Source organism: Buteo buteo, chromosome 5, assembly GCF_964188355.1.
Source record: "Buteo buteo chromosome 5, bButBut1.hap1.1, whole genome shotgun sequence".
NCBI classification, from domain to species: domain Eukaryota; kingdom Metazoa; phylum Chordata; class Aves; order Accipitriformes; family Accipitridae; genus Buteo; species Buteo buteo.
In genome coordinates, this window is record NC_134175.1 from 49,678,381 (window position 1) to 49,694,590 (window position 16,210).

The window sequence follows — 16,210 nt, forward strand, 5'->3', positions numbered from 1 at the left end:
TGTATGTACGCTGGGCATGCAGTACCTAACTCCGATGCTGCTTTGTTATAATTAGGGCAGCAAATTTTGTTTTCTGTTTGGTACTTGCTGTTACATATTGCATGTAATGTATGGCACTGTTAAGGGAAAAAAATTGGAGTCAAAGTGCCTGGAAAGTTAGGTCTGCTCTGTAGCACTGTGAGATTGTTGACATCTGCCGAGGTTGGAGAGCTCAGTAAGCAGGAAATGGGGTGTCACTCTGAGTGGTAGTTTACCATTATCCTGGCATCCTAATGAAGTGTCTGCAGTGCACAGAGCTTCTGGATGGCATCTTAACGCACGGCTAAGCAAAAGCACTTCTCTCCTTGTCACTGTCATCCATCTGCCTGCACCCTACTGTAGCCAATGGGATGGAACCATGCTACAATGTGCTATAAGCCATTTAGAGTTGCACATTGCATAATCAGTCCCATCAAATATGTAAAAAATGACTATTATTGGTTATTTCCCTCCAACTCTGGCACCTGGAGTTTGATACATTAAAGTTTAACTTTTCTAAGTGCTGTTTTTTCCCATTAATTCCACATATATTTTTGTTAAATGGGACTGAGTTGCGAACTCATTGTCTTGGGTCTTGCTAATGGATCGCAAAAGTTGTATGAATATTCATTGCAAACTCCACTTTCTATCACATAGGATGAATTTATCAATTGCCCATATAGAGAGATTTCACGCAATTCTCATTTTCTTTTGCAACATCTATTTCTGAGGCACGAATAAAAAGTAAAATCAATTCAGATCACAAATTGGTTGTTTTCCTTATAGCAAACATTAGTTAGTTTGAATGCTTCTTATAGATTTTTTTTTTAAAACAAGAAAATATTTTACAATGTATCTGCACGAGACGATTGCCATAGCGTACTGCAAGGGATTAAAATTGGGACTTTTATGTTGCATACAGTAACATTAAAATATCCTGACATTAAAAGTGATATGAATAATTTATCTATATATGTATACATAGAAATCTGTGTATTTTAGCCAGCATGGCTTCCAGAATATGAAGACCAAATGAAAGCAGAGTTTTGGGCAGTTGAGGTCTCTGGAAAAAAAAAAAAAATATCAAGCCAACAGAGCACTCTCTTTTAAGCAAGTTTTCATTCCCTGATAACACCAAAGCTATCAAGGACTGGGGTTAAGCATTGTGTGACAGGGCAAGCTTCTAAAATGGGCAAGAGCAAGATGAATTGGCTAAGTCGGGTGTTTATTTATACAAACAAGAGGGCAGAACATAATTTAGTTGCATCAGGAATTTTTCACAGACATTAAAACTATAGCAAACATAACAGCGGGGATGCTTGCACAGCAGCACAGTGGGGAAGCTCACAGAGCGTCTGCCCACACTACGGCTGGCTGTAGCCAGCGCCATAAGTCTCACAATTTCATTAGCACTCGAAAATCCACCTAAACCACTCAGTTCCGATTAAAAAAAAAAAAAAAAAAAAAGTAATAAATGAAATAAACAAACCAAAAAAGCCCCAGACAAGACCTGTCTTTCTCTCGGCAGCTGAATCAGTCACAAATTGTTGGAAAAACTCTTGGCAGACAGATTTTGCTGTAGCAACAGTGTGTGACGTTTTAACCACAGCAGAAATCTTATCCAAAAAAACAAAACAAGGTGAGAAGAGCCATGTAAGGAGATCAGAGAAAACCATGCCGAAAAAACAACAACAACAACAACAAAACATAGATTAGGTGGCAGATCGATAGTTTGATATTTTGTGCAGAATCATAAATCACTGTTTTTTTCAGCAGTTCAGCTGTGAGGCTTGAGAGCATAAAAAGAAACCATAGCTCGTGATAAAATTAGGCATTAATGTGAGCCATAAATGCCATTTAACATTAAACATGCACAAGCCACTGAAACGCCTGGTAAAGGGAAATGGGCGCTATAGTAAAACTACACAAAGTGAGGCGGACATGAATAATGCAGTAGGTCTGAGGAGGGTCACGGGTCAGACTCCAGTACCTTACAAAATAATGAATGCATGTCAGGTTAGAGACATACATCCCTTCCTAGCAAACGTGAGTTATTGGAGATAAACCCTGGACTTCCTGTTCTGAAACAAAGTGGCTTGTTGTAAACATTTATGTCCATTTAAAATAAATGATTAAAAGAAAGATTCGGTGGGATTTGCTTAAGTATTCTTTATGGACAAGAGTGCTAAAGGTTACTTTCTTCATTCATTTTTACCCAGCCACTGTTAGTGTTACAGACGCATCATGTTTTCTTCTGTGCTCAAATGTTGATCCATAGCTCATTTACAAAAATAATATTAAGTGGGGTGTTTTTTTCAATGCATTCTTCATTTAAATATAAACAAGAGAGCATCTCCATAGTCTTGCTCCGTCAAAGGGAGCCAGCCCTATTTTTGAAGACAGTAACCCAAATTCTAAATATATGTTCTATGAAAATATTACATGGAAAACCATCTGCGATTCGCTTCAGAGTATCCTGATCTGCTGAAATTATCACCTACTTCTTCCATATTTTGCCGAAAAAATGCAAAAAGGATTAACCGTCCTCTCATTCTTTATTTGATATATGCGATTATGGCAACCCTTTTCCTTCAGAAATCTTCACAGGGAAAAGAGAGTCTAACTTTCCAAAATGTGAATCTTTTCCCCAGATTTTCACTAATTTTCACAATAAAAAGAGTATAATGAAAAATAGTATTGTTTCATTTTTATCAAAACCGGTCTGCTTCCTTTTCTAGACTTGGCTGGGGAATTTAACAGCTGTTCAGAGTGTTTTCCTTCCTTTGCACCCTGCACTGCTAGGCTTCATAATACAGCTCAAGAAGGCGGATACCTTCTCCACAGCTATTTATACAAACCCTTGTTTAAGAGTTGCTTCCCTCCATTTGAGGACGTTAATGAGAAAACCTCCAGAAAATTTAAATTAAAAAAAATTCTTTCTACTTAGAAATCCGAAAGAGAAAAATCTCTAGGAAAGTGGAACTCAAGGCTTTACAGAAATAAAGCAAATACATAGGTATTGCAAATGAAACATAAGATCTTGCATCTGATCTGTTAAATATTCCATCAACAAGGTCAAGAGTAGAGACAAGCCCAGCCACAAAAACTGGAGCGAGAGTAAGCTTCAATAAAAAAAAAAAATGAACAGTTTATTCTCTTTAGCTTCTCAAGTGGAAAAACAAATTCTTTTATACTAGAGAAAAATCAAGCGTGTATATAGCATTTAAAAAACCACCAATATCAACCATTTTAATGAAAGAGTACCCAATATTTTCATGGAACTATAAAAGGGAGCGAGACTAAGTGTTATGGCAAAAAGCCTGGGCTCAGCAGCTTTGTGTGGGAAATGGTGAAATGTGACTGTGATTTATAATGAGAAAAGGTATCTACAACATACAATTTTCTACCTAGCTGCAAATAATAATTCATAGTGATGTCCCTTCCAGATAAAATACCTTTGCAATGTAGGACTCATGTGGTAAAATGATCATGATAAATGTCAGACCAGTGCAGGTAACGGCTTTACAAACCATTAAGATTAGCTGGCTTTTTTTTTGATGATAACAGTAACCATGCTGTGACTCTATGTGGTAATAATATCTCAGTACTGATAAATGCCAGAGCCAGGCAGAGGTGTTTATCATTCCCAGTTCAGAAATGCTGACTAAAGTTACCACATGTTGCCTGTTTTTTCTTCTTTTACAATAGACTAACAATTAACAAATAGACAGATTCACAAAATAATTTTATGCGACATTTCTATGGGCTTTGTGCTTTAGAGCCTACCTAAAGATCTCTTCTGCTGTCTATCAGTACTGATGACTTTGGCACAGTAAGCCCTAAAACAAAGCTTTCTACCCTTGCCACTCTCTCAATAAATAATCTCTTTTTTAAATTAATACTGCTCTTTTTAGTTTATTTCTTTTACAAATACACCTTATAAGGAAGCGCAACCTGTGTAATGTAGCTGTTTCTGTAGGGAAGGTGGTTACCAAGCTGGTATCTGTGCTAATCAACACAGAACAGAGACACTTCCTTCAAGAGAGCACGATAAAGTTTTACTGTACGACATTTCCTTGCAAATATGCTGCAATGGACAAACAGTGAGCTTTTCCTTCCACTGGGTCTTTCCCTACCTCAGCGTTTCAGTTCCACTCAAGTCCATTGAAGTCTCAGGAGAAAACAGAATTAAAAAATAAACTAGTTGAGAAGCTTTATTTGAGAAGTTGCAGTACAGCCAGGGCAGCCCCAATCTAAATATAACTTATCTAGTAAGAGCATAGCATGTATGCACACCAAGCAGCACAAATAAAAAGCCCACAGAATTTGTACCCCCTTCCTACAAAAAATTCGCTTTTGCAAATCTCATATCATTTTCATTTGTAGCTTCAGTCTTATTTCCACTGGACAGATTGTCCATGGGACAAAAATAAACAGTACGAATGGCTTGTGGCAGAAAACACCAAGGGATGAGTGGGTTGCAAGACTGGGGGGAGTTTGTGCCATTCAGAATTTAAGGTTCTGTATAGGTCAAATCAGACCAAGAGTAAAATACACAGCAAGTGTATTCTTCATTTGTGTGTAACTTCATTATCACTACTGTCAATTGCATGGCTTCCTACAGAATAAATCTATATGAAAGTTTGGGGGTTTTATACTGGAAAATAATACCTATGCATTCACTACTCTGAGGTCTTGTCTTTCATATCTATGTGAATGTTCAAATTATAAACAATATAGATATATACACCTATGTCTGTGTGTATGAAGCATTAATCTCAACAGGAATTAGGAACACATGCCAAGGAAGGAATATTATCCTAGTAATTTTAATTTTTAAATTCAGTTTGATCACAGGAAATTTTTTCTTGAAACTTTTTTTTGGTGAAATCTTTGAATCAGGGCACTATTCACCAATCCATGCTTATGCAGCACCTACTGCAACTGGGATTCAGTCCTGCTGGAGATTTCTGGGTGCTAGGGTAATATGAATATTAAAAAGGAACATATATGAAGAATGATAGGTGATAATTAAATCATAGATGATAAGATCAGAAAAGTATTCTCAGGTTATCTAGGGCATGTAACATGCAAGATGTTTTCCCTGCGTCAGACCTACTGGCACCTTATCTAATCTGTTCCTAAACGAAAGCACAGTTGTACATGACTTTGCTTTAGTTGCAACATCTTATACGAATCGATGGAAATATCAGTCAAACCTTTCCCACAAAACTATGAATCAGGCTAAAAACAGGAAGGTATGTCTTAACAGAAATGATAGCAATGTTCTTATCACCTAAAAGAGAGATTAAAGCCCTTAGTACTGCATTCTTTATTGCTAAACTTAAGCTTGAAATACAAATTTTTTCCTGCAGAAATTACAGTTATGAGATGCTACAGGTATTGGAAAATAGCTACAGTGGAATAGTTTCTCAAAATAATCTATCACCAGAAAGCACAACTAAAAAGAACAACAAATCTTTTCATGTTCCCAAACACGATGAGGTATAATGTTAACGACAAAGATTCATAAGTATAGCTGATTTAATTATGATGAGGAAAAAAGGACAAGAAGGACTACCTGGGAAGTGCATCCATCACAGAAGCTGCACCATTGGACAAATGTTATTCCAAAGTGGAATTCCATTTAAGATGTGGGTCCCTCACTGCTTGGAGGTATTCTAGCGTGGGATGACAGTCTAATACTCTAATAAAATAAATGAAACGCGTAAGAATACAATTCTGTGAACCAGAAAATGCTTCCTTAAGATTAAGAGAGAATTTTTAATCCTTGTAAATTACTCTTGCTCTCTATTAAGGTGACAGAAGGTATGGCGTATTCTGGTTTTAACCATATATTAATGATGGCTTTTCTTGTTAAGGTACCGGATACAGTAATGGGCAAAGTAATATCCTCATATGGTACTCAAGTGGTTATTTTCTCTTTTTTCCCCCCCTCATAGAAATCCAGGACAACGCCACTCGCATCAAATCCATAAGGAGGCTGGTAAATAAGCTCCCTAGACCAAACTATGACACAATGAAAATCCTTTTTGAACATCTGAAGAAGTAAGTAGAACTGTGGTACTAACAGATCGATAATTTTAAAAGGAATCGGTGTGTGGTGTCCAAATCCTATTGGAAATGTCATCGAAAATATGAAAGATAATTATGTTCTTTGGGAAAACTGCGCATGATTTATGGTATCTTTGTATATCCTATTCCTGCTCAAGAAATCAGTATGTCTAAGCAAAAGCACAAATTTCGCTTCTATTAGAAAACAGAATGGTTCTGTTTCCTTCGATGCAGTCAGACACATGAGAGTTACTATGCTACAGGTATACTGAATTGGGCAAATGCAACAGGTTCCAGTATTGCATTTGTCCAGTTTGGTTTGACTTTCTCCAACAATAGACAATTTGATCACCATATTTTCACCATCGAGATCCATGCCGTTCAAACTCCTTTATTGAGGCACGCAATGATAGAAATAACCTCATCCAAGAAAATACGTTACAAGCTCTTGTACCGCACGAGGAAGGTTGTGACAACACAGAACTAACAACTCAGAAACACTGAGGAGAGTTTTGGAAGTGCATCTTCGCTCTCCTAATGTTGCTGAGATACCACACGGGCAGAAAAATGACACTGTGAGGCTCCACCTTACCATTCTGCTGTGGTTTTGGCACTCATTGAGCTCCATTTGCAAGAGATGGCAGCCCACAAAGTCAGCCCAGGATCTCATGTTCACCTTAGGTTTTCTTCTCGTGTTTCGTGGCATTAAAAGTAAAAACAGACCACGTGCTCGGGGGCACACAAAGGGCAGGATCCTGTTCCTCCCTTCGTGGCTGTCCTGTTCTTGGGACTAACCGGTGCCATTCTGCACAGTCACTTTTCAGCCAAACTGCCCTTAAAATTGAAGGGACTAAGTTGGATCCAGGGCCCCATGCAGGCCCTGTGCACAGAAGAGCATTTCATCCCAGGAATGATATAATGACCCCAGTGAGCGAGTAATGAAAACTCCAAATAAAAGACTACTCTGAGCTTATAATGAATGATGCCTTTATACTGACCATTTCTGCTGCATTCTCCTGGCATATACATATAAGAGGTGTAGATACTTTATCTTCTTTTGCAGCTTCCAGTTGAAACTGCAAAATGAAGTCCATACAGCCGTGGGAATGTCCCCATTTCATTAAGCGTGGAAGGATTTTAAATAGTCCATAAAATGACTGAGTTTGGCCTTGCAGAAAAACAGTTTTCTATGTATTCATCTGATGTACCGGGGGTGCACACTCTCTCCTTCAGAGGGTTATCTAGAGAAGGACGATAATTTATTACTGTCAATGGAAGAATAATAAGGGAAATTATTTCCTGGGCAGAACTTGAGAGCAAGAAGTGGGTACACGCTGTCAGCACAGATATGCCATATACAAAATTTACTGCACTGCATGTGGCATTGATCCTAACCTGAAGAAAGTTTTGTTACCATGTCTTAAGGGAGAGATATCAGGTATACACAATAAGTCTTTGATCTCATAGTTAAATCACTTGATTGAGACTCAGGAGACATGGGTTCAGTTCTTGGCTTTGACCGGATGTTCTGGGTGACCTTGGGTAAATCACTTAATCTCTCTGTGCCTTGGTTCCTTGTTTACAAAATGATGATAATGCTTCCTTTGTCTGCCTTGGCTTTTTAGAGCATAATCTGTTTGGGACAGCAATTGTTTCCTGCTGTGTATGTGTAGAATGACTGGCAAAACTGGACCAAGACCTGTGGTTTTTGGAGAAAAGAAAAGAAAAGGAAAAAAAAAATCCCATACTAAAATACAAACAGTAAAATACCAATACTTCCTAATGCTTATGTACACAATACCGGGCTTGACTACAACTTTACAGAAGTAGTACTACCTAAATAAGCACAGGCTCTCACCTAGGTGTCACTGCAGAAAGCATGGTCAAGCTAGAGGAATTCTGATGCAATATAGTGGCACAGAGCGATGGAAGGCAGGAGGATGCAATATTTGAGGCAGTTGGGGATCTGAGCATTACAGAAGGAATCATCTGAGTCTCTCTGAAGAAGGTCAGCCTTCTCTGCCACAAAAACACATCCCCAGGGAAGGAAGGATAGGGCTAGCCTATAAGCTCGACTCCATTGATATGGGAGCAGCAGTAGAATAGGTACTGAAAACACAAAAAAACGGATGAAATCTGGTATGTTCTCTTGAACTTGTCAATGCAAAACTCAGGGGCCAGTCTGAATGGCCTCATGGCTCCAAAAATGAGAATAAAGAAGCATACATACACTTTTAGTAATGACATGTTCATATTATGGAAATATAAACAATGTGTGTTTGTTTAAATCAACCCAGGAAACAAGACTACCTTGCAGAAGTTACAAAAGGTAGAAATATATCACTCTTAGGGATAGTCTTCAGAGGAGGGGTGCCAAGGTGCACGATGTGCCAACCTCGCCACTGACTTGACCCTTGCACCATCCTCTTCAGTCAGAGGGTTTTCTCAGTGTAAATCACAGGAAGTTTGCAAGTTTCCGATCAGTTGAAAAAAATGAGTAAACTGGTTTGCTTTGAGGCATGTTACTGCAATTTCTGTATTTGCTGGTGGAGATGGCTGTTCTTGCCCAACGTTGAACCAGGCTTCAAGGGGTTTCTGATGGGGGGAGAAACTGAAGAACCCCAGTTATGCTGTTTCTGTGGCATTCCCTTCTTTCTCCTACCCCTTTCTTTCCTCTTTGTTAGACAAATAAGAGAACAGGGCTATGCAGACCTGGGCTATGGGACAGTGTAAGCCTGTACCTTCTGTACAGCACACGAGAGCATATGTCTCACTGACACACAGGAGCTCAGCAGGAGAATCCAACCTTCGCCCAGAAGGCTACGCTTCCCCTAAATCACTGACAGCAGCGAGGCTGCACTCTGGTTTCATTCTGCAGCGATCCAGTCTGCAGGAGTAGGTCCAGATCAAGCACAAATAACGATGTGAAATGCACTTCAGAAGGGTCCTCCTTTAGAAACCCAGACAAAGCAGCTGATGAGAGAGTCTGCGAGAAAGGCCTGGCAGCAGGGATTAACACCAGTGCCATATATCTTTCTTAAACCAAGCCCTCTGAAGTTGCAAGAAGTCACAGCGCAGCGTATGAAGCCCACAGGAGGGGGATTAAAAGCAAAGCTTGGGGTTGTGGTACCTGTTCTTTTAAGTTTTTTGCATTTGATGGGAAAAAAGCCAACCCACCAATGTCCCTCGTTTATTTTTGCATGAAATTTATTCTACTCGTAAGCAGAAGAGACAAAATATGGGGCTGAACAGACATATCACATAGCTCTTGTCAGTCTAACACAACAAGACATTGTTTTATTAGGACTCATATTGAAAATAATTGAGCACAACTGCTATTAGGTTATTCATAGTTCTTCCCAAACATGAGCAAGTCAAACAAATATACTTTACATGTGAAAGAAAGAACAAATCCCTGAGTAGGGATTTTCCCAAATAAAGGGCTACAGAAAACAACCTGTTCTACTTGAACACGTTTAGAGAATATTTGCTTGCTATATATAGCCCATGTAATGCTGTCCCATACATGTGTGAAAACAGCGTCCCATTTCCCCAGGACTCCACTCTCTCCTGTTGCTTATCTACAAGTGAATTTTACTCCCAGAGTGAGCTAATCACAGGTAACAGTTAAAACTGATTTACCTTTCTGGTCCTATTCTGCAGGCATAGACAGGACATCAGGAGATGCAGAAACCTTGTATTGGCTCTCTGCACAAATGTGAGTGGGCAGCAACCAAATCCTATCTCAGAAATCATTACCTGTACCCAGTAATTTAATCACAGAACTGTAATTCAAGTAAGGCAGAAGGAGCATTTTGCTCTTTAAGGATCCCACATTATTTTATGATGGGTACCTTAACCCGCTTTCACAGCAGCACCTTGAGGTAGCTATTACGCACCCATTGGGAAACTGAGGCACGAGAAGTTGAAATGACTTAAAGACTCAGCATAAGCCAGCAATACAATCTAAAAACCTGGAGGTGGTTTTTTTTGTTTGTTTGTTTGCACAGAAGCTCCTCCAGCGACCGCAAAATACTCTTTCCTCCCTAATGCAAAATGCAGTAGGGGAGCGGAGCACCCTGGCCGGGTCTTCTGCACCAGGCTCTGAGCTGGCGAGGGCAGACGCAGCTCTGCTCCAGAAGCTGTCTGCCTGTATTATACAGCGCTGTGCCTGAGCTAATAAGCTGTGCTTATTAATGTTAAATTAATGAATCTCAGCCTGCTCTGCTTATTAGGTTGAGCTCCGTGCCACCACAAGGCAGCTCTGCGACTCCCAGACCCGAGCTGTCTCACATCTGACCAGGCTGGAGCACAGGGCAGCCAAGCTCGACTCCGTCTTTACCCATCCACGTGGACACCCCTGCGAAGGGATATATTACACGCAAACCCCCTCTCCTTGCCTCTTATTTTCCCGCACAAAGGCAGGATAACACGTGTTATTTACAAAAGTCTAAAATGGATGTTGAAATAATTAAATGGGAAGACAGGGGCCAGCCTGACGCTCCCATCCCTCTCCCTTACGTGGAAAGCGCTGAACCCAGATGCCCAACTGTGGAAGATATTCTTCCAGCAGCAGCATCTGCCTCCTTGGCAGGCACTTCAGGCAAGTTGTCTGGGGAGCTCTGCAGTTGCCTCTTGGTTTATCACGTGGATCTGTTACTGTGGCCTATCTGGCTGCCTTGTCCAGGCAGAAGCCAGTTCCTTTTGATTCACCTTTGAATCCAAGAAACTCCATTTATTTTGCTCCGGTTTTTCCATACTGTACGTAGCACGGCAAGATATTTTCAAATGCCACCCCGGTTTTCTGCCCTTCCAGAGAGAGAATGATGATTTTCTTTCTGATTGCCTTCTCCCCTGCCCAAATTCTTCATTGTTTCTAGTAAATGTTTGCATCAATTTCACTGAAAATAAGCTCCTCGTCAAGAGTGAAACTTTTTATCTCAGACGAACCCACTAATATTAATATGTTATCTAAGAAAACCCATAGGTATTCAAGCTTTAGTTCGTTTGAAAAATAACCTTCCCCCACATTCATAGGTCTATGAACAGAGAAAAGCATTCAACCTTGGCAAACGAAACACACAGCCCCCTCAAACCTCGTGGCATGGCAGCTACGTTCTGAAGGCTTTTGCAAACTACATATGACTAAACAGACTTATTTCTACCTATTAAAGATAAAAAAAAAAAGAGAAAAAGAAAAAAGCCATGCATAGACAGAAGCCCACAGTAGCCCGCACACCAGGACACGATGACAATGTGATGACAAGTCCAGCAGCAGTACCCACAATTCTGAGGGAAAATCAGAAAATAAAGTTAAAGTATGGCATCTAGTAATACTAAGCAGGGAATGTCTGCAAACTTTTTTTTTTTTTTTTTAAAGTTAGTGGAGGAAAGATGTAGCAAAAGTTATTTTCACTTACTAAGCTACGTGTCATATCAGCAGTTTCAGGCAGGCTTGCATATTAAATCTAGGCTCAGGAGAACCCTATTTTTACACAGGAGAAGAACAGATTATATTAAGAACTGTACAAGCTTTTTGTTAAGAAAAAGAAGAAGAAGGTAAAAGTTATTTAAAATAAAAAAATAATCTCCAGAATGGAAGGAGTATACAACAAATTTCTATTTGAGAAACCTTAGAGAACCTATGGGAGACCTACAATCCAAACTGTGGAATGGGAATTTAAATTTTGCTTCAGGAAAAATGCCCGGATTCAGGAATGTGCAGAAGCATAGAAGCCCTTCACTGAAGGCACGAGAAAGACTATTTGTTGAAATTATTTCCTGTATCAAGACTTTTCTTTATATATAGGCAACTTGGGAGCAGCTCTTGCTCTTCAGCCAGGGGACAGCAGCAGGGAGAAAAGTTTAACCTTGCTCCTACAAGCTTTGGGAGCAGCTACTGGAAATGTGAGGAGGAGAAACACCCTCTTGCACCAGAAGAGCGAGTAGGTGACTGGCCAGGGACGTAAAAGATTTGGGCATCCCTGACTAGCATTTTAAGATTTACATGAAATGAATTAATCACTTCCTAGCTTGAGAAGGGCAAATATATATCGAGACATGCTCTTGCACATGTGCTTTTCTCCGTTTCAGCTATAGAAGAGTTTTAGAAAGGAGCTGGAGCAATGCCAACACTTGTCCCATCTACCATAGCTTCCCAGGGCTCATTCTGGGGGAAGGAGAAGAGTTAAACCCATTTTCTCTCAGCTAAGTACACATCGGTCTACTAAACTCTCCCCTTGTAAATTAGCGGACACAAGAAAATGTGTGCCAGGCACAAGTGTGCACAGGACAGGAGTAATAAAAGATTTGGGATTAAAGGCAAAAAAAGAAATCCAGTCTTCCAGAAGCACCTCTCTGCATTTTTATTTTATTGACTTTGGGGTGGGGGTGACCTGCTACCAAGGTTTTTGCAGTCACGCCTAGTCCTTCTTTTTGTGGAATAAGAGAGTTTGCAAAGTTCACCTCTTCCCCGAAGAATACCTTACAGCTTAGTGTTTTTAATGAGAAGAATAGGGAGTAATTAAAACCACATTTTTACCTGTGTTTCCCATTTTCACAGCCGTATTTAAAAATATAAACGCTGATTTTCATAACAGTCAGGCAAATAATTACACTTGGTACTTTTCAATGCTACCAAGCTTCAAAATGTACTGAGCTGGTGTATCAGCAAATAACAGAACGATAAAAATAATTAACATAGTTTTAATTTAAATATTTATGATATGGTTGACTCTGTGGCTGTACGGCACCATTGTGCTAGGTGCAGGACACAAATACGGATAGATAGAGCCCCTGTTTCAAAGACCTCCTATTGTTCCTCTCACATTACTCAATATCAAACGATCTCAAAATAGCTTTTCAAACATTAATTAAATCTCCTAACTTCCTTTTCAGGTCAGTAAGTTTTATTATCCTAGTTGTGTAGATGGCGAAAGTGAGGAATGAAGAGGGTAAGGCGCTTGCCCACGATGACACAGCGAACACTTCTCACTTCCACTCTCCGCTCGCTTCCCAAATCCCCCACGCCGAGCCCCCCACGCCTTTGAAGGCTCGTCCATGTGCATCCTGGTGCTGTGGGCGTACGTGTACATATGGGCAGCACATCTCGGGGAAGGCCGGTTACTGCTAAGTACTCTCCGGTTAATCAAGACCATGTGAGAGTCCTGCTTCTGGTTTGCACTCGCAGAAGTTTTAGTAAAATATCACTGGCGGAGTTAATTTATGTGATTTTGTAACCTCTTAATATTGCTTGGGGTTAGCGTTCTTTTCAACTCGAATGTTTTCTGGTGGTGAAAATTAAGAATGCTCAATTCATTACAAAAAGGCTTTTTTTCCCCCCTTCTTTTTTTTTTGTTTTGCTATTTTGGGAGATTGGGCCCTAACACATTAATATCCAGGACCAGGTCATCAAAGGGGAAATTGCAATGCTTTTCATTTTTCCGACTAAAGATATGGGATTATTCTCAGAATAAGGCTGTAAAATAAATACTAGGCTTGAAGTTTCTTAAGATATTCATTGGAACTTAAAAAAAAAAAAAAAAAAGGACTTTAATGCCAAAATGTCAGTGTTCTGTGCAAAATAATTAATATAATACAATAAGATCTATTCTACTATCGATTGAAAGGGAATTTATGCAGGTAATTCCTTAAGGCTAGCAGGAGTTTGGCATGTAAATCCCCCAGCACTTTGATGGGAAAACAGACCCTGATGATTTTCTATTTTTTTAATAAGCTATAAAACACAAGCTTTTCAGTGGCAAATATATAAAAAGAAAAAGCAAATACCTGAACCACTAGGGCAAGAGATGGCCCTGCTCTGTGAGACTCCTGAAATGACATTAGATCATTCTTCACACATTGCAGAAGATGCAACAATCATTTCAATCACCATGTTAAGACAATCAATACATTTTTTACTTCCAGAGAATGGTATTTTACATTCCAACATTTGCAGGTTATCACCTTCATACATCTATTTTGTGGTCAAGTGCATGATTAGTACTTCTGACAGGCTATTGGCCATTTTCTTATGAAGTTCTACCAAATCTTGTAAATAAAAACCAATCTGAAAAAAAAATGAAGAGCAAATCTGTGGACTGGAATGCACCCTACTTGTAATGGGAACAAAAAGCTGGCAATGAAATATAAACCTAAATCACAGCAGAATGACCTACTTTAAGGCATTTGCCAAAGAGACAGTGTTTTAGACAGCTCCTCTGAAGTAGCGTCTTTATGTCTATGCCATCTGCAGATTTATTATTGTGCTTTAGGAAAAAAAAAAAAGGAAAAAAAAAGGGAAAGAAAAAAAGGAAAGGAAAAAAAGGGAAAGAAAAAAAAAAGGAAAGGAAAAAAAAAGGGAAAGAAAAACCTACAGTATGCCTGAACAAAACTCAACTTCATCTATAGGAAAGATTCCAGTACTGTGGGCACCACACCCACACCTACTGATGTGGTCCAAGTTTTTTCTTTAGAGGCACCTAATTAAGAAACCCTGACTCATTTACATGGATACGTTTGATCTAAATTACACTCCAAACCACACCAAATTAGGAGCATCTGTGAATGCGAAGTGTTTGTTCCCAGTGACTGGTAGAATAGGGCCAGTTCTGGACAGCACATGTTCAAGTGACGAAAAATATTTCAGATGTAACATACTTCTGAGACCCACTTTTCCACTAATAATTCATAATGAGTTAAACCAGTATCTCTGCTTGAACAATTATTTCAGGCTGTGAAAAAAAAGTCGTTTTACTTTTAAAAGGAAGGGGTGGAAAAAAGGGGGTGGACAACCACCTAGTTTGGTTGTTGTTCCTGATAAAGGGCATTAACACAACCATTAGCTGCAATTTAAATCTGTGCAGTGCACACGTTATCAGATATACGTTACTCCTAAAGCCTGGACTAAAGGAAAGTATCTATGAATGATTAGTTGTTGTTCACAGATAAGGCTTTCTGCCTTGACGTATGGTCTTCCGTCACTAACCCGCTGTGCCGCCTTTCCAAAGGAGTCCAAGCAAAGAGCAGGGTCTCGCCCCGATGAGGCGGTACCCTACGCGCTGAAAAACATGAAAAATTCAAGACCACCAGATTTGAGAGCTACGCTTTCCTTTTCAGGCTGCATCGCTGCTGCAATCTGACTATTGCCTGTTTGCATCCTAGAAAGCAACTCCGTAGAAAAACGGGTCCTGAGGCAATTAGGGAACTTTTATCCCACTTTCCCATCTCCCAGCAAAAGGGAACGGGACGGGGGGGCTGCAGAAGTCACTGGTTGCTGCTTTGCTGCCTCACAGACTAAACTGACAAACTAAAAAAAAAAAAAAAAAAAAAAAGCCTTTATCTCACTCTAATTTAAGCCATAGGAGCAGCCCGAGCACTGAGGAGTGCAAATCCAAATTCCACGCTGGGTTTGCAATTCCCAGTCCGTTCGCGCAATTTGGCACAACCTTCGGATTTGGCCCATAGTGTTTGGCAGCCACCTTTTATTCTTCCCATCTTTTATACTTTGTGAATAGTCTAAGTTACATAATACCAGTGACAATTTGTTTATGGCAAGCATTAGAGTCACTGTTTTATGATTACATTCAAACTTTAAGCCACATTTTGACATCTAAGGATCATCTTGCATGCTCGTATATTACATACAATGAAGGTTTGTGTTCCAGTGGGGGGGCGGGGGGGGGGGAGGAAGAACTTTATAAATAACATGACTCCTTTTGTCTGAAGAGATTTTAATACATTTGTCTGATCTACTGTTTTTGCAGTAGCTAGAATATAATTTGAATATATTAATATTTTCAGCAACTGTGCTCAGGGAGCCCAGTTAATAACTTATGCATGGATATATAGATACACTTCAGACAGAGGTAATGTTTTTAGCCCTTATGTTGGTAATACTTAGAAACACACAATGAAAGAGCCTGTTCTTTCCTCCTCTTTGTTGTGGGCATGCATTGTGATGGTATGGAGCCAGTGTTCTTTCTGTTGTCTACACAGCCTGGATTCAATAAGCAGTTATATATGCATATTATGACAATGTGGTCAAGGAAACCAGATTTTTTTACTATACCTTCATGTGCCTGTACAGTATAAAATCTGGTATTTATTTTTCTTGTCC

At 39.6% G+C, this 16,210-nt stretch overlaps 1 protein-coding gene across 1 annotated transcript in view; it reads left to right on the plus strand.

Annotated features, from left to right (window-relative positions):
• ARHGAP15 (Rho GTPase activating protein 15) overlaps positions 1-16,210 on the plus strand; it is a 330,235-nt gene that overhangs the window by 300,141 nt on the left and 13,884 nt on the right. The window contains exon 14 of the mRNA XM_075028952.1: positions 5,982-6,087. Coding sequence (XP_074885053.1) covers positions 5,982-6,087 — 106 coding nt within the window. The remainder of the gene's footprint in view (positions 1-5,981; positions 6,088-16,210) is intronic.